Source organism: Ornithorhynchus anatinus, chromosome 11, assembly GCF_004115215.2.
Source record: "Ornithorhynchus anatinus isolate Pmale09 chromosome 11, mOrnAna1.pri.v4, whole genome shotgun sequence".
NCBI classification, from domain to species: domain Eukaryota; kingdom Metazoa; phylum Chordata; class Mammalia; order Monotremata; family Ornithorhynchidae; genus Ornithorhynchus; species Ornithorhynchus anatinus.
This window is the reverse complement of record NC_041738.1, coordinates 16,049,116-16,073,153: the sequence shown is the minus strand read 5'-3', so window position 1 is coordinate 16,073,153 and position 24,038 is coordinate 16,049,116. Positions and strand designations below refer to the sequence as shown.

The window sequence follows — 24,038 nt, the reverse complement described above, 5'->3', positions numbered from 1 at the left end:
TAGGTGAAGCTATGGGACCAAATGACGGACTGGGTACAGATGGAGAACGGAAGGGGATTCAGAGTTGAGCCTTGAGGGATTTCCACATTTAGGGGGTGGGAAGCAGTGGAAGAGCCTACAAAAGAGACTGAGAATGAGAGGCTGTGGACTCGTCCAGAGTTTACGATGGTCCTGTCTCTTGAGCTGCCCGGTCCTGGGGCCAGGACTTGGCTAAGCTGGAGGGGGACACGTGTGAGCTTCAGATTTACCTTTGCAGCTTGGTTGTCCTTTTCTGAAGTCTGCCGGGGTAACGTTTGCGAGCTCTGCTGAAAGGACCTTGGGAGATACAAGACATCAGCCCAGAGGGATGCGGTGGCTTAACTTTCATTCATTCATTCATTCAATCGTATTTATTGTGTGCAGAACACCGGACTAAGCGCTTGGAATGTACGATTTGGCAACAGAATTGTCCCCCAGGCTAGGAGCGGCAATAGTTCTCCAGTTCTCCACGCTCTCTCAGAACTCTCATAACTCCCTCACTCGGCTACACTCCTAAATGCCCCCAGGAGGTCCTCCTGATGGCATGCTACAGATCTCAAAAACTGGGTGGGGCTAGGGCAGGCTGGGGTTGGGAAGGGGAAGATGGGGCAGGCCAGGACCGGACAGGGGCAGAGCAGGGAGAGGTGAGTCCCAAGTCCCTTCTGAAGATTCTACCATTCGCCCTTGCGACTGCAGACTCTGAAGAGGCCGTGCAAGTTGTTCTCTAAGCAGGGCTGCTATTTTTCCCCGTGGAGACGGTAGTGCCAGCTCCTAGGCCAGCTGCTGTAGTTCCTCTACCAACCCTGCCCTCTTGGTCCTTCCCGGTCCCACCCAAGGTCGAAGGCCATGGACCTTCCAGAAGGTCAGTCTTCCCTCCTGACCCTCTCTATCACAGGCGCCTTCCTTGGGAGCCCGTTTCAGGGAGACAGGATGGGGAAGGGCAAGGGACTGGAGGCTCAGAAGCTTCTAGAATGTACCGCCCACCCCGAAACCCATTCACATCTGGCCTCCCGCTTCAGCCCATCCACATCTGGACCCCCACCTGCCAGCCTGCCAATATCTTCATCTTTCTGCCTCATCGTGCTCATCGGGACCCTGCTCTGGTTGCCCAAGGCAAAGGAGGTGTGTGTGTGGAGGTTGAGGGGGCTGCGGGTGAGGGCGTGATTTGGCTCCTTTTTCCTTAAAGGAGATCGGATCCCAATCACTAAGTCAGGCCTAAGGAGGCTGGAGCCCCACCTCCCTTGCTCTCCTCCCCACCCCTCTCTCCCAGGCAGCAGCCCCCTCAGCAGGCCCCTACACGCTGCCACGAGGGGCAGGCAGCCGGATACGTTCAGAGCCGGGGAAATGCTCCCCGAGACCGATTTCGCCCGAGCCGAGGGAAGGACAATGGGGGACCAGTGTGAGCAGAGCGAGGGTGAGGGACTGGCCCAGGGCCCGGGCCTGGAGTTACCATAAAGATGCTGTCTGCTTGGCACCTTCCGCAGAGCTTGCTCTTTGAGAACAGATCTGTTCAGGAGAAAATACAATCATCACTCGACTCCTCACTGCTTAGCACAACGCACTCTACCCAGAGGGCACTCAGTCAACGCTATTCCTATCGCCACTGTCCGAAGTCTTACCGCTGGAGGCCCTGTCCAGCCCTCACAGTGGACTCGGGGGCCGGCTCTCCCCTTCCTGCCAGCACAGTCTTGTTTTCTGGCTCACCCTTCACTAAGCTGACCAATCAGTCAACCAATAAACGGTAGGTGTGGATTTGGCAATGGAATTAACTGTATTTATTGAGCGCCTGTTGACTGCGATGCACTGGATTGGGGCCCAGGAAGTACATCAGAAACCCCGGCCCAGCCCATCCAGCAGGTACACAGGTACACCAGCCCGGGAGCGGCCCACCGGGCTCGGGGATCCACCCAGCACCCGGCCCTGCAGGCTCGGGCTTGCGGAACCATCTCTGGAACCATGCTTCCAGTCCGAGTGCCTGTGTTTAGTAGTGTGGGCTCAAGGCAATTCAATCAAAGGTATTTATTGAGCACTTACTGCATGCAGAGCACTGGACTAAATGCCTGGGAAAGGACAATACAACAGAGTAGGTAGATACGTTCCCCAGAAATGCCTCCGTCCTTGCACGCCAGCGCCAGGGCAGGGGCCATACGTGTGTACCTACCAACTGGGAGGGGCCGCCCCCCATCCAGGCACGTTCCCTATCGATCTTCAGCCCGATCACGTGCAGCCGTCAACTGAGGGGGCCGTCACCGGTGGGGTACGAGCTGAAGCAGATCCCCAACCCTCCCACACTGCGTGCGGCCCCATTTATTCTGGGCATTGACTGGGGAACTGGGAGTTCCTTGAAACTCTTGTCCTGGGTGGGGCCGGTATCCAGGGGGTGTGGGCCGTGGGCGCCTGCACAGGCTCCCTGAGTCTGACAGGACAAACGGCCAGAAAGAAAGATCCACTGCCTGGCTCCCCAGATAGACAGGGCTGGGTGGATGCATTGGAGAGCAGAGAAACCTCTTTTCGGGGAGGACTCTCCAGGCCCCCAGATCGCCAGATAAATGAAAAGCTCCCTGTGAACAGGCCAGGGATTGGACCAACCCCCTCGAGTGAGCACTGCCCCACACTGCCAAGGTGGCTCTTCCCTCTCTCTTCCCATCCCCACCCTACTCCTTGTCCCAGTGCCCCGCACCCCGTCCCCATCGGGCCCGCAGAGCCGCTCCTGAGGTTGGTGTCGCCAACCCGCCACACAGGTGGTACTTACTGAGTGCCTAGCACCTGCAGGGAGCTGGTTCAAGCCCTTACTGGGGGCAGGGTCAATTCACCCAGCTTACCTCTATCAGGCAGATGGCCGCAATGATGGTCATGATCACCACGGTCACCGATATGGCCAGCAGAAGCTTGTTGCCGTACCCGTAACTCGGAATGTCTTGGCTTAGCTGGGGAAGAGAAGGAATGCTGTTGGGGAGAGAGATCCTCGATCTGCAAGGAGGAGCAGCTCCAGCTCCTGCCCCGCCAGATTTCTCAGGTGCGGGGCCCGTGGGTATTCGAGCTCAGAGGCCTCGGTCCGCCCCTGCCCCCGGGCCCCCAGTAGACCTTCCAAGGCCCTCATGCCCCAGAGAAGCGTCAGCGGGCCTGACCAGCCTCTCTAGCAAGAGGCCCGCTCCCGGCCAAGGGCACATGCTGGGGACTCCCCTGCTCATCCCACAGCCTCCCTGCCTCGACCCGCTAGCCCCACCGGCTCCACCCTCTTTCTCCTGGGGTAGCCCGGCACCAACATCAAGAGGCCAGTACGGCCAATCCCCCACCCCAAACCTTTAAGCTTAACCCCAACCCTCCCTCTCCTGGGGCAGCCTGCCCCAGAGCCGGCACCGATACCGAGGGGCCCGTCTGGGAGGGCCCCCGCCCAGGTCTCGGAACCAGCCCTGGGCCTGCCGTCCCCTGCCCCTCCCTCCGCTCCCCCCGGGGGAGCTGGATGGGCCAAGCTGGGCCACCCATACCTCTCTGGCCTCTTCGTCTTCCGTTAGGTTCCCATCCACACTCCCGTTGAAGTAGTCCCCGTTTCTCCAGCGGCCGGAGCTCCACATCAACTGGGACCCATCGGCCTCTTCACGCTCGCTCAGGAGCTTCATCAGAAGCCCGGTTTTGGAAAGGAGCTTGGCACAGGCCAGCTGGACCCCTGGCTCCGTGCAGTCCATTTTCAGGGTTCGAATCACGTGGGAGATCAGCTTCCTCACAGCCTTGTTTGGGATGAGCGCCTGCAGCCGCCAGTCCAGGTCCCTTTCGAACTGGTCGCCTTGATCCGAGGAGTTGTCTGGGGTCGGGGCCTCTGACTGCAAGGTGGAGTGCTCTGACTTCTCCTCGTGGAACACCCAGTGGGTCTCGTTCATCTTCTGGAGGTTCGGCATAGAACTGTCAAAGGCCTCCCCCAGTCCCTGCTCCGAGTCGGGGTCTCCAAGACTCGAGGCATTCTCTGAAACGGCCCCCTGGCCCCACTCCCAGGACAGACCCTTGAGATTCGAGCCACCTTTAGAAATACTCCCCTTTCCCCTCGACCGCTCACCGGTCCGGCTTCGGTTCACCGCCGCCTGGCTCTTCCGGAGATCCGCGGGCATGTCGCTGGACGTTGGCTTGGCCTTCTGGAGAAGGGGAGGTTCCTTGCTGGAAGGCGTGGCTGCCGGCGGGCCACCCTCCTCCCCCAGCACGATGTCCATCTCAGGAACCTTCTCCGGCCCCACGGCTTTCACCGTGTCCGTCTTGTTCGCGTTTTTCAGAACAATCACGATCTTCCCGATCAAGTCATCGGACTGGTTCCTGACATCCACCAGAGAGGGGGGCTGCGGCAGGGAGGTCAGAGGGCCGATGGGCATTGGCTGCTTCTGGAGAAGGAGGCCGAGGGCAGGCCCAGGTGGTTTTCTTCCCCCTGATGCCCTGAGAGGGGGTCTCACCCTTGGCCCCCCGGGGCTCCCCGAAACCCTCCTTTTCTCGGGGGGCTCGGGCCCAAGGGGCCCACTGATCTCTGAGTGGACCCCTCCCCAGCCTCGGGCTGTCTCTCCCAACCCCCTTCCCTCCTCGCCACCTGTTCTCTGGACCGCTCCCTGCCCCAAGCCGGGGTGCCAGCCCTCCATGTTCCCGTGGTTCCTTACGGCCGGATCCCACGGCCGGCTGCTCGCCAGTGGCAGGGACCTTTTCCTGTCCTTCCCCAGCCCTCGCAGCTTGGGGCGGCCGTTTCCTGGGAAGGAAGAGCCGGGAAGAGTCTCCCGCTCCGCGTGTTCAGCGTTATAAATCTTCTCTCGCAGGTCTGCTGCCAGAAGGTTGGTCAGGAGGTAGAGTTTCCGCAGTTCCCCCTTGTCGGTCAGATCAAGGTGCCCGGGCCCCAAGGAAGCCACGGTTGGGCCAGGTGGCCACGGGGGTGACGGTGTCACCATCTGGCTCCGCAAGTTCAAGTTCAACAGCCTTATGAGAGGCAACAGTTTCAATTCCACCTCTCTGATGGTCCCATCTTTGGAGAGGAGCTTGGGGAGAAGGAAATTGGCTTCATCGAGGAGGTCCAGGTCTTTGGGGAGATGGGCGTCCATGCTCGGGCCCTGCGGCCGGGAGGCCTGCTGCCCGGGGGTCTGCAGCCGGGGGGCCTGGGTCGTGGACTTGAGCTTGCCGCTGGAAGTGACCAGTACCTGGGGCCGGAGGGTCAGCAGGGAGCTTGTGTTCTTCTTTCGGGACTCCAGAACTTGGACGAACTCCTTTTTCACCTCATCCAGGGGTTCTTTGACATCTGGGCTCAAACATCGGAGCGGAAAAATTAAGAAATCAGTCAGACCCTCACCCACGCACCGCTGGGTGGTACTGATCACGGGTAGCCTAGTACCACGGCCTGGGTGTCTGACCAGTGTCTGAGAGGATCCCTGTCACCAGCCCCCAGCTGTCCAGTCAGGGTCAGGTACCCACACTGTCCAGGGCCGATGTGGAACCTGGAAGCTCGAGGGCTGCATGGGTGCTGCCTTCCTGGGCAGTAGAATATTCCATGTGCTCCGAGTACAAAATTCAACACATTTTAATCTGAAGAGAAAATTTTCGCAGAAATCACTGCGTTGCCCCGAAAGTGTAATTTTGGTTTGCACCTGCTGAACTTGAGAATGCCCACTTGTCCAACTGGACACACACTCGAGTTCATCGTCTCTAATCTCTAACCTCACCAACTCTGAAATCCCTGCATTCTCGCCTGCATTCTCTCCCACAAACCCCCTCCTTGGAAATCGGTCCTGTTCCCTCACAAAGACCTCCAATTTTTTGACTTGCACCAATTTCTCAAGTCATCGTGTCCATTCAGTCTCCAGATCCAAATTACCTTCCCTCGATGCACAAACTGACACCCTCAACACCACCCTCTACTGAACTTGACTCATTTGCTCCCCTACTCTTCTGCCAATCTCTTACCACTAACCCACAGTTTCACAATCCGCTTCCTTTGCTCCCGTGCACTATCTAAAGAGCACGGCTGGCAGAAATCCAAATACCAGGCTCGCCCTTGTCCAACTCAAGTTAATCCTGGCCTGCTTTAACTCTGCCCGGCAAAATTATTTCTCCATCCTTATTGGCTCCCAGGCCCACTGCCCTTGCCAGTCGTTTCATTTAGTTAAACATTCCCGTCTCAAACTCCACACCGCCCCCATTTCTTGCCCCTAATGACCTTTCATTCATTCATTCATTCAGTAGTATTTATTGAGCGCTTACTATGTGAAGAGCACTGTACTAAGCGCTTGGGATGAACAAGTTGGCAACAGATAGAGACAGTCCCTGCCGTTTGACGGGCTTACGGTCTAATCGGGGGAGTTGGACAGACAAGAACAATGGCAATAAATAGAGTCAAGGGGAAGAACATCTCGTAAAAACAATGGCAACTAAATAGAATCAAGGCGATGTACAATTCATTAACAAAATAAATAGGGTAACGAAAATATATACAGTCGAGCGGAGGAGTACAGTGCTGTGGGGATGGGAAGGGAGAGGTGGAGGAGCAGAGGGAAAAGGGGAAAAAGAGGGTTTAGCTGCGGAGAGGTAAAGGGGGGATGGCAGAGGGAGTAGAGGGAGAAGAGGAGCTCAGTCTGGGAACACCTCTCGGAGGAGGTGAGTTTTAAGTAGGGTTTTGAAGAGGGAAAGAGAATCAGTTTGGCGGAGGTGAGGAGGGAGGGCGTTCCAGGACCGCGGGAGGACGTGACCCAGGGGTCGACAGCGGGATAGGCGAGACCGAGGGACGGTGAGGAGGTGGGCGGCGGAGGAGCGGAGCGTGCGGGGTGGGCGGTAGAAAGAGAGGAGGGAGGAGAGGTAGGAAGGGGCAAGGTGATGGAGAGCCTCGAAGCCTAGAGTGAGGAGTTTTTGTTTGGAGCGGAGGTTGATAGGCAACCACTGGAGTTGTTTAAGAAGGGGAGTGACATGTCCAGATCGTTTCTGCAGGAAGATGAGCCGGGCAGCGGAGTGAAGAATAGACCGGAGCGGGGTGAGAGAGGAGGAAGGGAGGTCAGAGAGAAGGCTGACACAGTAGTCTAGCCGGGATATAGCGAGAGCCTGTAACAGTAAGGACCTGGCCATGCACTTTAGTGATAAAATTGAAGCCATCAAGTGTGATCTCCCTAAAATCTCCCCTGCTCCTCTGCAGTCCCTCCCTCCTCCTGCCCCTTCTTCCACTCTCCCATCTTTCCCAGAACTATCTCCCACCAACCCTGTCCTCACCCTGACTTTCCCATCACCGTAATGGCACCGCCATCCTTCTCGGCTCACGAGACTGCAACCTTGGTGTTATCCTTGACCCCTCCTCTCTCGTTCAACCCACATATTCAATCCATCACTAAATCCTGTCGATTCCATCTTCACGACATCACTAAAATGTGCCCTTTCCTCTCCATCCAAATGGCAGCTACGTTAATACAATCACATATCCTCTCCTGCTTTGAATACTCTATCAGCCTTCTTGCTGACCTCCCTGCCTCCTGTTCTCCCGACTCCAATCCATACTTCACTCTTCTGCATGGATCGTTTTTCTACGGAAATGCTCAGGCCATGTTTCCCCGCTTTTCAAGAAACTGCAGTGGTTGACCATCCACCTCCACATCAAACAAAAACTCCTCACCATTAGTTTTAAAGCACTCAATCACCTTGCCCCCTTCTACCTCACCTCACTATTCTCCTGCAACCTAGCCCACACACTTCACTCCTCTAAGGCTAACCTCTTCACTGTACTTTTATCTCATCTATGTCACCGCTAACCCCTCTCCCACATCCTGCCTCTTCCTCCTCAAATGCTTACCCTCCTCAAATCCGACAATTACTCTGCACCCCCTTCAAAGCCTTACGGAAGGTACTTCTTCTCCGAGAGGCCTTCCCCAACTAAGCCCTCTTTTCCTCTTCGCCCGCTCCCTTCTGTCGCCCTGACTTGCTCCCTTTATTCATCCCTGCTTCCAGCTCCACAGCACTTATGTACATATCTGTAATTTATTCATTTATATTAATTTCTGTCTCTCCCTAACCCCAGGGGGCTTACAGTCTAGATGGGATGTGTCCGTTTACTGTTATATTGTACTCTCCCAAGCACTTAGTACAGTGCTCTGCACACACTAAGCACTCAATAAATGAATGAACCTCCTCTCAAAAATCTACCCCCTCCACCTGCCCTTCTGATCCCCCCCCTTCTCACTTTATCAAAACACTTTCCTCCTCCCTTCTTACCTCCATGACCACCATCTTCTACTGTTCATTCTCCAATGACTTCTTCCCCAGTGCTTTCAAACAGGCTAATATAATAATAATAATAATGATGGTATTTGTTAAGTGTTTACTATGTGCCAAGCACTCTTCTAAGCGCTGGGGGAGACAAAAGGTAATCAGGTTGTCCCAAGAGGGGCTCACAGTCTCAATTCCCATTTTACAGGTGAGGTAACTGAGCCACAGAGACATTAAGTGATTTGCCCAAAGTCTCACAGCTGACAAGTGGCAGAGCCAGGATTAGAACCCACGACCTCTGACTCCCAAGCCTGTGCTCTTTCCACTAAGCCACACTGCTTCTCAATGCCTCCCCTCTCCTATAAAAAAAACCCTCCTTTGACCCCAGCGCTCCCTCCTACCATTCCTCTCCAAACTCTTCCAGTGAGTTGTTCACACCCACCGCCTCCCATCCAATTCTCTTCTTGATCCCCTCCAATCTGGCTTCCTCCCCCTTCACTCCACAGGAACTGCCCTCTCAAAGATCACCAATGATCTGATGGTCTCTACTCCATCCTAAAGCTCCTCTCTCAGATGCCTTCAACATGGTGGCCCACCCCCTTCTCCGGGAAATATTATCCAACCTTGGTTTCACTGACACAGTCTTCTCCTGGTTCTCTGCCTACCTCTCTGGCCACCCATTCTCAGTCTCTTTAAGGGGCTCCTCATCTGCCTCCTTCCCCCTAGCTCTGGGAGTCCCTCGGGGCTTAGTTTTGGGTCCCCATCTGGTCTCCATTTACACCTCCTCCCAAGGAGATCTCAAACACTCCCATGGCTTCAATTACCATCTCTATACTGATGATTTCCAAATCTCTCATCTCTAGACCTGATCTCTGTCCCACTCTGCAGCCTCGCTTTTCCTCCCGCCTCAGGACCTCTCTACTTGGATGTCCCACCGACACCTCAAACTTAACTTGTCCAAAAGAGAACTCATCTTCCCATCCAAACTCTGTCCTCCCCCTGATTTTTCCATCACTGTAGACAGCATCTCCACCCTCCATGTCTCAGAAGCTCTTAACCTTGGCATTAGCCTGACTCTCTCTCATTCAACCCCTGTTTTCAATCTGACAAGCCCTGTCAGTTCTATCTTCACAACATTGCCAAAATTTGCCCTTTACCCTCCATCCAAACTGCTATCACCTTCATCCAAGCACTCATCCTATCCCACCTTGACTACTGCATCACTCTCTTTGCTTACCTCCCTGCCTCCTGCCTCTCCCTACTCCAGTCCCATACTATCTTTTCTGCTTCCCGGATCATTTTTCTACGAAAACATGGAGTCCATGTTTTCCCACTCCTCAAGGACCTCTTATGGTTGCCCATCCACTTCCCCATCAAACGGAAACTCCTTACCATTAGCTTTAAAGCACTTAACCACCTTCCTCCCTCCCATTTTACTTTGCTGATTTTTAGAAGAGGGAAGTCTTCTTGGAGGAGATGTGCCTGCAGTAAGTGGAGGAGATAAATTATCTGTCGGATGTGAGGAGGGAGGGCCTTCCAGGCCAGAGGCAGGATGTGGGCGAGAGGTCTGAGAGGTCGGCGGCGAGATAGATGAGATCGAGGTAGAGAGAGAAGATTAGCATTAGAGGAATGAAGTGTGCGGGCAGGGATGCAGTAGAAGAGTAGCAAGGTGAGGTAGGAGGGGGCAAGGTGATTGAGTGCGTGAAAGCCCACGGTGAGGAGTTCCCGTTTGATAAGAAGATGGATAGGCAACCACTGGAGTTTCTTGAGGAGTGGGGAAACGTGGCCTGAACTTTTTTGTAGAAAAAATGATCCGGGCAGCAGAGTAAAGTATGGACTGGAGTGGGGGGTCAGCAAGGAGGTTGATACAATAATCAAGGTGGGAGAGGATAAGTGCTTGCATTAATGAGGTAGAAGTTTGGATGGATAGGAAGGGGCAGATTTTAGCAATGTTGTAAAGGTGGAATTGACAGGATTTAGTGAGGCTTGAATATGTGCGCTGAATGACAGAGAGGAATCAAGGATAACACCGAGGTTACAGGCTTGTGAGACGGGTAGGGTGGTGGTGCTATCAACAGTGATGGGAAAGTGAGCAGGGTGGGAAAATGAGAAGTTCAGTTTTACTGAAGTTTTACAGATGTTCACTGTACAGTGACCTTGGCTGTCTCACTACCAAACCCTTACTTACATTCTGTTTCCGGCCTGAAACACCCTCCCCCTTCATATCTGACAGTCGATCACTCTCCCCACCTTCAAAGTCTTATTCATTCAATAGTATTTATTGAGCAATTACTATGTGCAGAGCACTGTACTAAGCGCTTGGAATGTACAAATCAGCAACAGATAGAAAACAGTCCCTGCCCATTGACGGGCTTACAGTCTAATCGGAATTAGTCTTATTAAATCACATCTCCTCCAAGAGGCCTTCCCCGACTAAGCCCACAGTATCCCTCCTCCCACTCCCTTCTGTGTCACCCTAGCACTTGAATTTGATCCCTGTATTCAGCCCACCCTTAGCCCCATAGCACTTATGAACACGTCCATAATTTTAATGTCTGTCTCCCTTCAAGAGTGTAAACTCCCTGTGGGGAGGGAACGTATCAACCAACTCTATTTCACTATACTCTCCCAAGTGCTTAGTACTGTGCTCAACACTCAGTAAAGCACTCAATAATAATAATCATGTTGGTATTTGTTAAGCGCTTACTATGTGCCCAGCACTGTTCTAAGCACTTGGGTAGATCCAGGGTCATCAGGTTGTCCCACGGGGGGCTTACATTTTTTTAATCCCCATTTTACAGATGAGGTAACTGAGACACCGAGAAGTGAAGCGACTTGCCCGGAGTCACACAGCTGACAGGTGGCGGGGGCCGGGATTAGAACCCGTGACCTCTGACTCCTAAGCCTGGGCTCTTTCCACTCAGCCACGCAGCTTCTCATAAACATGGTTGATTGCTTGATTACTTGCAACGGAAACACTGGCATCCTTAGAGTTATTACAGCTTTCATCCAAATCTAACAGTGTCCTAAACCAAGTTCACCCCCTCCCCCGGCCGTCCTGCCCACGCAGAGGGGACCACCCACCTATACCCCTGGGGCAGCCCATTTGTAAGCTGTTCATTTCCCAGTCCGGACCCCTGGTTCCCAAGGTCGGCCAGGTGGGCCAACCACAGGAAAGGGATGCAGGCAAGGGGGCGAGGGAGCAGGTCAATATGGAGAGAGGGCAATCTCAGTTCAACCTATCACCCCTGGAAACTCACAGCTGTGCCAGCCCCTTCCAATTCTCCTCTATCTACCGTGGGCCGGATGTGATTTGATAACCTGGGGCCTTTTGCCGGGACTTAGCACAGTGTCCTTCACCCACCAGGCCCTCAAAACAGGGCATCCACTGTCCCTAATGACACTGGGCACAGAACCAAGCCAACAGGACCCGGAGGCAGCCTGACCTGGAACGATGATCCCTCGGGGAGCAGAGCAGGCTCGAGCATGGCCCCGGTGGGGGTCGGGAGCCGCTACCTGGTGAAGCTGGGTCCCCCAAAATCTAGCCCAGTCTGGAGCAACAGAGCTGAGGGTGCTGCTGGCCCCGGGCCTCCTGTTGGCACAGCCAGGAAGCTATGGATTGGAAAACTTTTTCTGGAGGAATCCAGGCCCCAGGTCTGTGAATCCCAGTGCAGGCTCTGAGGTGTAACTGGTTGCTCTCAGAGGCCCATCTCTGTGGGAAATATGCATTCAGCACCCTGAGAGGAGGAAGCAAATAAGTTGTAATGATAATAATGGGGGTATTTGTTAAGCCCTTACTATGTGCAAAGCACTGTTCTAAGCGCTGGGGGGATACAAGCTGATCAGGATGTCCCACAGGGGGCTCACAGTTTTAATACCCATTTTCCAGATGAGGTAACTGAGCCACAGAGAAGTGACTTCCCCTAAGTCACACAGCTGGCAAGCAGTGGGGCCGAGATTGGAACCCACAACTTCTAACTCCCAAGCCCGGGCTCTTTCCACTGAGCCACGCTGCTTCTCTAAGCGTGGTAAGCGGTGGTCTCTGGAAAATGGCAATTCTAGATCTCTGAAAAATGTAACCTCGTGGACAGAGCGAGGGCCTGGGAGGCAGAAGGACCTGGGTTCTCATCCACTTGTCTGCTGTGTGACCTCGGGCAAGTTACTTCACTTCTCTGGGCCTCAGTTCCCTCATCTATAAAACAGGAATTAAGACCGTGAGCCCCAAGGGGGACAGGGACTGCACCCGACCTGATTAGCTCAGATCTACCCTGGAGCTCAGGACGGTACCTGGCACATAGTAAGCACTTAACAAAATACCATTAAAAAAAACCCCAAAAATAACAACCCATTTTCCAGAGAGTAGGCTGGGCAGAACGTGCTTGGTCACCCACCAGCTCGGCCCACAGAGGACACCCAACTTAAAAAGCTGCTGCGTTGCTTACTACGTTTCAAACGTTGTAACTGAGCATTTCAGACCCACCACAAAGAGTGGCATTGATGGCACAGAGATGGTCACACTGCAGCTTAATTGTCTTGCAGACAATTTCAATGCTCTTTTTAAACTGGCAGAGGCAACAGGCGACATTCTCAGGCAGGATCCTGCAAAGGGGAAAACACAGGCATTAAGAGCTGAGATTCTTGGGAGGGTGGGGATGATGACGGGACTAAGGGGAGAGGGGAAAAAAGAGGGGATGGAGTGCCCCGGGGTGAGAGGTAGGGAGTAACACCTACCCTATCTAGCCCACAGAGGAGAAACCAGGGAACCAGGAAGTTCATTCATTCATTTAATGGCATTTATTGAGCACTTACGATGTGCAGAGCACTGTACTAAGTGCTTGGAAAGTACAATTCGGCAACCGATAGAGACAATTCGTTCATTCATTCATTCAATAGTATTTATTGATAATAATAATAATAATGTTGGTATTTAAGTGTTTACTATGTGCAGAGCACTGTTCTAGGCGCTGGGGTAGATACAGGGTAATCAAGTTGTTCATTCATTCATTCATTCAATAGTATTTATTGAGCACTTACTATGTGCAGAGCACTGAACTAAGCATTTGGAATGTACAATTCGGCAACAGATAGAAACAATCCCTGACCATATCTATGGGCTTACAGTCTAATCAGGGGAGACAGACAGACAAAAACAATAGCAATAAATGGAATCAAGGTCCCACATGAGGCTCACAGTCTTCATCCCCATTTTACAGATGAGGTAACTGAGGCACAGAGAAGTTAAGTGACTTTCCCAGAGTCACACAGCTGACAAGTGGCAGGGCTGGGATTTGAACCCATGACCTCTGACTCCCAAGCCTGGGCTCTTTCCACTGAGCCATGCAGAGCATGTACTAAGTGCTTGGAAAGTACAATTCGGCAACAGATAGAGACAATTAATTAATTCATTCATTCAATAGCATTTACTGAGCGCTTACTGCGTGCAGAGCACTGTACTAAGTGCTTGGAATGTACAATTTGGCAACAGATAGAGACAATCCCTGCCCAGCAACGGGCTCACAGTCTAGAAGGGGGAGACAGACAACAAAACAAAACAAGTAGACAGGCATCAATACGGTGCTGTCTACAGTGTGACTGTGGGCAAGTCACTTAACTTCTCTGTGCCACAGTTACCTCATCTGTAAAATGGGGTTGAAGACTGTGAGCCTCTCGTGGGACAACCTGATGACCCTGTATCTACCCCAGCGCTTAGAACAGTGCTCTGCACATAGTAAGCGCTTAACAAATACCAACATTATTATTATCATTATTATTACAGTGATGGAAAAGTCCAGGGCAGGACAGGGTTTGGGTGGGAAGGTGAGGTGATATATTTTGACCGTCTTACGTTTGAGATGTTGGCTAGATAGGCGAGCAGAGTTGTTCTGAAGGTAGGAGGAGGTATGTGACTGCAGAGATGGCAAGAGGTAAGGGCTGGAGATGTAGATTTGGGAATCGGCCGATTTGGGTTTGCATTAACCCAATCTGAATTTGGGTTAGTTGAAGCCACGGGAGCAAAAGCATTCTCCAATGGAATGGGTGTAGATGGAGAAGAGAAGGGGGCTGAGAATTAGGAGTGACGAGCGGCAGAAGCAATTAATATGTGGCTAGAGTGGCTTCTGGCTCTAAGAATTTCCTAGAAATTCAACCTCGCAACTCCCCCCGACCACACACACACACACACACACGCACACATTCATGCAAGCAACATGTGTACACGCATAATAATAATAATAATAATAATAATGTTGGTATTTGTTAAGCGCTTACTATGTGCAGAGCACTGTTCTAAGCGCTGGGGTAGACATAAGGGAATCAGGTTGTCCCACGTGGGGCTCACAGTCTTAATCCCCATTTTACAGATGAGGGAACTGAGGCACAGAGAAGTTAAGTGACTTGCCCACAGTCACACAGCCGACAAGTGGCAGAGCTGGGATTGGAACTCATGAGCCCTGACTCCAAAGCCCATGCTCTTTCCACTGAGCCACGCTGCATAAACATTCAACACACACATATTCATGCAAACATGCACAGAAGTACACATTTGTGCACACGTACAGGCATTCATGCATATGTATGCACGTCTGTGGAGCTGGAGCCTCCAGAGCACCAACAGCGTTGAGCCATGCAGATCCCATTCTGCCTTGCCACATTTCCAAGTTGATCCAGGCTCCAGCAGGGAATGAATGATTTATTCATTCAATAGTATTTACTGAGCGCTTACTATGTGCAGAGCACTATACTAAGCACTTGGAATGGACAATTCGGCAACAGATCGAGACAATCCCTGCCCATTGACAGGCTCACAGTCTAATCGGGGGAGACAGATGGAAAAAAACAAGACAACTTAATCGCGATAAATAGAATCAAGGGGATGGACACCTCATGAACAAAATAAATAGGGTGATAAAAATATATACAAATGAGCACAGTGCTGAGGGGATGAGAAGGGAGGGGGGAGGAGCAGAGGGAAAGGGGGCTTAGCTGAGGGGAGGTGAAGGGGGGCAGAGAGGGAGCAGAGGGAAAAGGGGAAGCTCAGTCTGGGAAGGCCTCTCGGAGGAGGTGAGCTCTCAGTAGGGCTCTGAAGAGGGGAAGAGAGTTAGTTTGGCGGAGGTGAGGAGGGAGGGGATTCCAAGACAGCGGGAGGACGTGGGCCAGGGGTCGACGGCAGGATAGGCTTGAATGGGGGAGGGTGAGGAGGTGAGCGGCAGCGGAGCGGAGCGTGCGGAGTGGGCAGTAGAAAGAGAGAAAGGAGGAGAGGATGGGTGCAGTGGCGGCTGCCGATGCCTAACCTCTCAGGCAACCCTTCTTCCTGCCACCCATCACACCCACCCTGAAAGCCACCCCAAGTTCAAGGAATCCAAAGCCCCCCTTAATGACATCTCCATCCGCCTGCCAGCCATCTATGATGGGGGGTTCAGGCGGCTAACACCCACTGGCCGAGCAGAGTTCTGGAGCACCAGGTGGAGCCGGTAGAGGCCAGAATTCAGCCGAGGCTATGACCTCTTGCTTGCTTCCTGACTGGCCACACCACTGGGCAGACATAATTTCTTCAGGGACTCTGTCTTTAGATGTGGAGAACTCTTCCTACACCTCTGCTCCCCTGGCCTGGATGAGGTTCTGGCCAGGGTGTAGATCCTGAGACTTGGGGCACTTGGGGCCCGACGTTAATGTTTCCAACTGCCCATAGCCTGGGGTGGGCCTGGGAAACTCAGCTGGACTGCAGAGAGGGAAACTGAGCACCTCAGCCGCGGCCCTTGAACCATCAGAGAGTCCCGAGTCAAAATCAAATGTGTTACCCTTTGAGCTAGGCCTGGCTGAAGTGCAGCCCAATCGAACTAGGGAAGGTGTCTGAGATGGACACCTCTTTCTAATAGTCTTGGTATTCATTCATTCAATAGTATTTATTGAGCGCTTACTATGTGCACAGCACCGTTCTAAGCGCTTGGAGTGGACAATTTGGCAACAGACAGAGACCATCCCTGCCCAATGACGGGCTCACAGTCTAATCAAACACTTGGTATGGTACTTAGCCCCGGTGTAGACATAAGGTAATCAGACGGGACACAGTCCAAGGGGGAAGGAGAGCGAGAATTTTACCCCCTTTTTAAGGATGGGCAAACTGAGACCCAGAGAAACTCAGTGACCCATCCCAGCACGTGGCCATGCTGGCACTAGAACCCAGGTCTTCTGACTCCCAGCCCCATGCTCTTTCCCCAGCTGGAAAATGAATAAATTAAGTGGGTTAAGAATAATAATAATAATAATTTGGTATTGGTTAAGCGCTTACTACGTGCAGAGCATCATTCTAAGCGGTAGATGCAGGGTCATCAGATCGTCCACGTGAGGCTCACAGTCTTCATCCCCATTTTCCAGATGAGATAACTGAGAAGTGAAGTGACTTACCCACAGTCAAGTCTTCATCCCCATTTTCCAGATGAGATAACTGAGAAGTGAAGTGACTTGCCCACAGTCACCCAGCTGACAAGTGGCGGGGCCATTCAAACCCATGACCTCCAACTCCCCAGCCCGGGCTCTTTCCACTGAGCCGCACTGCTTCCGTTGGTAGGAGACAAAGAAAGCCCAAAGGCACTCACATGGTTTTCAGTTTGAGGGACATCATGAGAATGGACTGAATCACCTTCAGGGTCACTTGAGTGGCATCCATATCTCTGGGGAGAAACAGAGCCCGCCGCGCAGCTGAGCCTGGCAATCTGGAACAGAGCAAGGCTGAGAGCAGGGGGGTTGCGGGGAGACTCTCTTCCCCTCCCTCTGCCTTCAAAGGGGCTGTCCAACCCCTTGCCTTTCCCTCCCCCACCCTTGGTCCCCCTGGTTAGCTTTGATTTTGTTTTTTCTTAATGACATTAGCTAGGCACTTAGCTACACACTCATAAGATTAGCCACAATCCATGTCCCACACAGGGCTCGCGGTCTTAATCCCCATTTATCAGATGAGGTAACTGAGGTTTAGAGGTGTTAAGTGACTTGGTCACACGGCAGAGAAGTGGTGGAGCCGGGACTAGAACATGGGTCCTCTGACTGCCAGGCCCCTCTCTTTCCACTTGGCCCGCTCTAATAATGTTGGTTTTTGTTACACGCTACTATGAGCCGAGCACGGTTCTAAGCGCTGGGGTAGATACAGGGTATCAGGTTGTCCCCCGTGAGGCTAACAGTCTTCATCCCCATTTTCCAGATGAGGCCCAGAGAAATGAAGTGACTCGCCCACAGTCACCCGGCTGACAAGTGGCAGAGCCGGGATTCGAGCCCATGACCTCTAACTCCCAAGCCCGGGCTCTTTCCACTGAGCCACACTGCTTCCCTCTACTTCCCACACTACAAAATGAGGGGAGTGGGTCCTCTCTTCTCCATCTTCCAAACAGCCCACCCCCCACCCCGATCTAGTCCCTGCTGGACTACTGGTTCAGTCTCCTCCTGTCTGTCCCCCCTTCCATCCGTACTTCACTCCGATCCGTTCCTCCGATCCCATTTAGGAACCTGCCGCATAGTGGGAATCAGTGCCAGAGACCATTCCTGACCTGGGCTGAAGAGGGGAAGGTAGCCTGAGACATCCGTCCCCTTACGGAGGTTCGATCAGGCCTCATCTTAGGAGACTCTATCCATTTGAACCCTTCCAAAAGTTTGTTTCCCTGAAATACCTGACTTGCCTTAGGGACACACACACACACACACACAGATACACTCACAAGAAATGTCCATTTCTAGATGTCCCTTTAAAAATTGGTTGTATTTTTACGTAGACAGCAAGAGAAAACTTCCCCTCAGCCTGTCACTGGTTGCTGACTTCCACTCTGCCTTCCCACTGCCCGTGTCGCTCTCCTCTCACCGCTTCCAAACCGCCCCCCCCCGGCCCCTTCGTCTCCTTCCCCATCTCATGGCTACTTGTGTCTTGAGACTCTGCCCCGAGAAGACTCCTGCTCTTCTACCCACCGGCATCTGAGGACGGGACCCCGTGCTATACACGGGCTGAACTCCAACCGGTCTGACCTTTTAGGACATTTCAGAATAAGCTATTTCTGCTAGAAAAGAAAGGACCCTAGAATTTGGCCTAACAGTGTCACAAACAGTGACTCCCCTTACTTACAAATATTTCAATGATGGTAGGTCAAAAAAAGACGGATCTTCGATGGTTACCAGAGGGTTACGACTGAGGATTCTGAGGGACAAACACAGTGGAATTTGATCACAAGTGGTTTCACTGCCAGGACAGCTGAACTCGTCCCACCCTGCGCTGGCCCTCTTGGCCACCACAACAGAGGTGGCCATGCCCAGGGAAATCTCCCTGGTCGATCCTCGCCGTGGAGGAGGAACAGCACTCTTGGCAACAGAGCGTATTCCTCGGCAGGACCAGGCAGTCAGAGGAAGCAGGCATTAACCCTGGAGAGGAGGTCGGGAAATGAAGGGTTCGACCTCACGGATCCTTCCCCCGTCTCCCCACAGTAAGCAAAGCAGTCAGAACTGACTGGGGACCTATGTGCCTAAGCCCTTGGATGACATCAAAAGAGTTGGAAGACACAATCCTTGGCCTCAGAGGGCTTCCAATCGAGCAGTGACTTCAACTTTAGGTTGAACGGAGGGGCTCTGGGGCCTTGAGAGCTATATCCTTGCTGAGCTGGATTTCTCCTGGCTGCTTCAAACTCCAGGGACAGGCTATACCCAGATGGCAGGCCCTGACTGGGCCCACTCCTCCTTCTCTCCTGACCCTGCATAACTCCCTCTCGCGACTGCTCACCACCTTTCCCGCTCAACACTGTCACCGCATCGATCCCAGCGATAACTTTTCTTTACTTTCAGCACTGGAGGGAATGGAGAGGAAGGATGATAATCATGATCATAACAACTGTGGGATTTGTTAAGCATTTACTTGCCAAAGCACTAAATTAAGCCCCGGAGTAGATCCAAGGTCATCAGGTTGGACAAGGGGCTCACTGTCTTAGGGGGAGGCAGGCAAGGGTGGAGCTGGGATTAGGCCCTCTGATTCCCGGGAGGAGGGGATTCTTGGCATTCACTCGGATGTTTTGGAGAGGGGCTGTTCCCGAGTTCACAATGACTAGGCCTCCACTCTGGGACTGGCAGTTCGGCACTTCCTGCCCAACCCACCCTTCCCTCCCAGTGGAGCTGCAAGGTCTTCAAATTGGGTCCTCTCTCACATGAAAGCAGAAGAGGCCTGCCAAGAGGAGCAGCCCTGTTGATGCCCTGCCTGGGTGTGCATCGACGGTCTGCCCAGGATCAAGGCGGCCCCAGGGTCCAGAGCCCCAGAGTTCCAAACCCAAGCGCGAGGCTGGGCCCAAGGACGGCCTCGCAGTTGAATCTTCCCCCATCACCAGCTGCCTGGGACCACCGGCAGCACCCCCGGCTCTTTGTATCGGGTCCCAAACCGACAGCTGTGAATGGAGTTTCAGACATCACGGAGAGTTGCCCGTCGATCTCAGTGAAGGCACCACTGACGATGAAATTCACCCCTGGATGCCTGTGGGACTGAAAAGGCCAACGAAGCCTAACCACAGTCCCAACTGTCCCTTTTGAAGTTTGACACAACTGGTACTGTTTTCGCGTTTGCCTCCTGACTCTCCATCCTTACTAGTTTCTACTCTGAGAGAACTGCTTCTTTCTCACTGGCTTTGGGTCAGGCCGGTCAATCTGTGGCATTGGCTGCCAGTTTTCACCTGGGAGGCAGCATCATCTGAGGCTTCGTTAAAGTGCTTCTTCTCGCCTCTCTGCTCTTAACCTCCCGACTTCAGTTCTCCACACGGCAGCACCTTGGGTATCCTGCTGCTACCCATCCTCCTCCTGACCTAGCAAAGGTCCAAACTAGGCCAAGCAGGGCCCGCCCATAGGCCGGGGAGACTGCAGACCACGGGGGGTGGCCCCCGTGGTCAGGTTTGCCCAGGTCGGGGCTCACGTGCGGGAATCCACGTCCCTGCTCGGCACCTCTCCCAGCAGGGTCAGCACCCTGCAGATCACGCAGAGCTGTCAACAGGACCAGTACACAATCAATCAATCCATCAATTGTGTGCAGGGAACTGTACTATGTGCTTGGGAAAATACGATCCAGTAGAGTTTGTAGATGCAATCTCTACCCAAAAGGAGCTTAAGCTTACAGTCTACAGAGCCCAGCGTCAAGGTCAGCATCCAACAGAGCCAGCACCCTGTAGCCGCACCGACACTAACGCCCAACATAGCCCACAGCACCCCTACCCACTGCCAGCATCTGGCAGAAGCAAGCAGCACCAGTGTGCAGGGTCAGTGCCCAGCAGGACCAATGCCCAATCCTCTCCTGTTTGGAGGCAGGTCCAATCAAGACTTGGATCACATTCAGTTCAGGCAGGTGTGGCCAATGAGAGTTTAGGCCGCTTGGGCTTTTTCTCACTGGAACTGACAAAGGGGTCCTCTCCTCTGGCTTGGCCGATGACTTGGAAACTGGCTAACTCTAGCCCATGGGCCAGCTCTCCCAGCCTGGGGCCTCCAGGTGCCTTCATGGCTCCGAGTGCAGCTGGCAGCCATATCAGTGGAGAAAGCAAAGATGCAACCTCAGCTGCACCCATCAAGCCTCCACTGCAGAGGGTCTTGGACGCTGCAAGAGGCCAGCTAACCAAGCTTGCCAAATAAGGGAGTGTTTCTTCCCGATCCTTTTTTCTCCAAATCCTCTACCCAGGTCCAGACCGATGAGCTCTGTCTCTCCTCTACTAACAGAGGAGACAGAAGAATGGAGAACTTTAGCATGACACCACAGTCCTGCATGTACTGAAATCCTGACAGGTAGTGAAGAAGAATAGGGCAAAACCATCAGGAGAAGAGGGCCACCGGTTCTATGAAGGTGGGGGAAGAGCAGGGTCCTCGGCTCCCAGATAGGTGAAACAGCAGGTGAGGCAACATGCCAAGCATTCCACTTCCCCTTGATTCACCCTCCCAAGTCTGGAAAAACATGACTTTGGAGAGAAGAGCTGGTGCCTAGATGGACTGTGGGTCCATACAGAGTGGCGGGCATCCTAGCGGGCCCATTAGCAGGGCAGCCAGAAGCCACTGGGCTCTTGCGTGGAGGCCCCAAGGCTTTCAAATTCAGCTGCCAAAACCCCCAACAGCCGAGCCTGGACCGCGGGTGGGGTTGGGGGGTCTGTGGGCACCTCAGCCAGCTGAATGGCTGGTGCCAGCCTTGGCCTGGGCAACTGTCAGGGAAGTGGGGAGGTCACCTGGTCCAGTCCCCTGCCTCCAGGCAGTTACCCAGAGCCAGTCGCTGGGGTCTCTTGGTTTCCAATACTTCCTGAGAGGGTGACCAGCAGTAGTATTCTAGCTTGCCCAGAGTCTAGTTCTTTCGGGCCCAACCTCTCCTGCTTTAGTTCTAAACTCAATTTCTGGTGAACAGAGATGATGAGCAGTCAGCTTCTGGCCTGTGAAAACCACTGCAGACTCTCAGACTGTGGCTTAGCTGGATTCCAGTTGCGTCTCCTCTCTTCCTTTCCTCCCCAAACCAACTTTCAGTTCCTTCGGTTGTCCTTCTCACTTCTCTGTGGCTGCTCTCCACTGTCTCTCCCTTACGGGCCATAGCCTGAACTGGACGTTTAATTCCGGCCCGGTCAGATCTTCACTGGGTTGAGTGCATGGTTACTCCCTGCCGGAAATTTGGTGGTGTGTTTTCACTCAAGATGCTCCATTGGCGGCTCACATTCCCCATGGGGACTACTAGGCCCTCAGGCTCTTCTCCTCTCTTCTTTGTTTGGAAATGAGTGTTATATTTTCAGGCCTGAACCCTTATTGGATTCCCTCCAGGTCTTGTGTAATTAATTATCCTGTCCAGGTCACCGCCCATTTCTGTCTTTGGCCTCTGTTGTACTTTCCCAAGTGTGTTCTGCAGAGCTCTGGACACAGCAAGCGCCCGGTAAATTCCATTCGATCAAGAGTGCTGGCAACCCGGCCCGATCCAGCGCCTTCTGCCCTGTGATGAATGTGTTCTCAGTTTCTTGCTATCGACTCAGAATCATTCGGTCCTGAAGGCCCTGGGAGCCACTGGGGACTGCCCTCAGGGTCTACTGGACCCATAGGCCATGCTCACGGCTTCTAAATATGTCATTGAGGTGACTTCATCCTCCCTGCCAAATCTTACAGACTCGATCCTAGCCTTGTTGTCAAGCAGACTGTGGTGGTGGTGGTGTGTATCCGGCTCCTGGCAAAACTGAAGGTCTACAGAATGGGGGGCGGGGGTAGTCCAACCTTCTCTACGGCTTTGAGACCTGGGCTCACAGGGTCAGTTTATAGGGTCAGACTCATTATCCAACGGCAAGACAATGAAATTCTGGGACATAGTCGGTCTCTGCTTGCCTTCCTACAGATAGGCCGCCCCGGTGGGCCATGCGAGGAGAATGAGCAACAGCAAGAACCCCAAACGGCTACTGTATGGAGAGCTAAAAACGAGAAACCAAATGCCAGAGGGCAGAGGATATGTTTCAAGACCATGGTAGAACAAAACCTCAGACAAGGCCGCATCCCAGCTGAAAATCAGGAGTCAAATGCTGAGGACAGACCAACATGGCACACTAACATCAAGAAAGGTGTGGTTGTCTACGAGCAAGTCTTCATAAAGAACAAGAGATAGAAAGACAGAAAAGAAAGCAGTGCCAGGAGTGGCAAACATCTCCTTCTACCGGAAAAATTATCCAACTTTGGCTTCACTGATAATGTCCTCTGCTGATTCTCCTCCTCTCCTGACGCTCCTTCTCAGTCTCTTTCGCGGGCTCCTCCTCTGCCTCCCACTGTAAGAGTACCTCAAGGCTCAGTACAGGGTCCCCTTCAATTCTTCATCTACACCCACTTCCTTGCAAGATTCTGTCAATCCCATGGCTTCAACTACCATCCCTATGCAGATGATTCCCAAATCTATATCTCCAGCCCTTCTCTCTCTCCTTCTTTGCAGTCTCACATTACCTCCTGCCTTCTAGATACCTCTACTCGGATGTCCCACTGACACCTCAAACTTAACATATCCAAACCCATCTTCAAACCCAAACCCTGCCCTCCCACGATTTTTCCGTCATCCTTCTTGGTTTACGGGTCCGTAACCTCGGCGATATTCTTCATTCAACCCACATATTCAATCTGTCACTAAATCCTTTCGGCTCAATCTTCACAACATCGCTAAATTCTGCCTTTTCTTCTCCATCCAAACTGTTACCATGGAATCCAAGCACTTTTCCTATCCTGCCTTCATTACTGCATCAGCCTCCGCCTCGGCAAGTGCACCTGCCTCCTCGCTGACCTCCCGATCTCCTGTCTCTCCCCACTTCAATCCATACCTCCCTCTACTGCACAAATCGTTTATCAACAAAAATGTTCAGGTCATGTCTCCTCACTCCTAAAGAACCTCCAGTGGTAATGAGAAACTCCTTACCACCCTCCCCACCTGCAAAGCCATATTAAAATCACTTATCCTCCAAGAGGCCTTCCCTAAGTCCTCATCTCCTCTACTCATTTTCCCTTCTGCATCAACTAGGTCTGAACTCTTTGAGCACTTGATATTCAGAGACGCAGCATGGCGTAGTGGATAGAGCATGGGCCCGGGAGTCGGGAGGCCATAGGTTTTCATTCCGGCTCCGCCGCCTGTCTGCTTTGTGACCTCGGGCAAGTTACTTCATTTCTCTGTGCCTCAGGGACCTCATCTGTAAAATGGGGATTGAGGCTGCAAGCCCCACGCAAGAAAGGGACCGTGTCCAACCCGATTTGCTTGTAACTTAGTACAGTGCTGGCACACAGTAAGCACTTAAATACCAGTTATTATTATCCCACCCTCAGGTCTACAGCACTTCTATATA

At 52.9% G+C, this 24,038-nt stretch overlaps 1 protein-coding gene across 1 annotated transcript in view; it reads right to left on the bottom strand.

Annotated features, from left to right (window-relative positions):
* Positions 1-24,038, bottom strand: part of LOC100087479 (leucine-rich repeat-containing protein 37A2) — a 57,482-nt gene that overhangs the window by 4,599 nt on the left and 28,845 nt on the right. The window contains exons 6-12 of the mRNA XM_029074690.2: positions 18,320-18,391; positions 16,815-16,931; positions 12,701-12,819; positions 3,507-5,278; positions 2,841-2,945; positions 1,469-1,524; positions 249-315 (exon numbers count right to left, since the gene is read on the bottom strand). Of these exons, the coding sequence (XP_028930523.1) occupies positions 249-315; positions 1,469-1,524; positions 2,841-2,945; positions 3,507-5,278; positions 12,701-12,819; positions 16,815-16,931; positions 18,320-18,391 (2,308 nt within the window). The remainder of the gene's footprint in view (positions 1-248; positions 316-1,468; positions 1,525-2,840; positions 2,946-3,506; positions 5,279-12,700; positions 12,820-16,814; positions 16,932-18,319; positions 18,392-24,038) is intronic.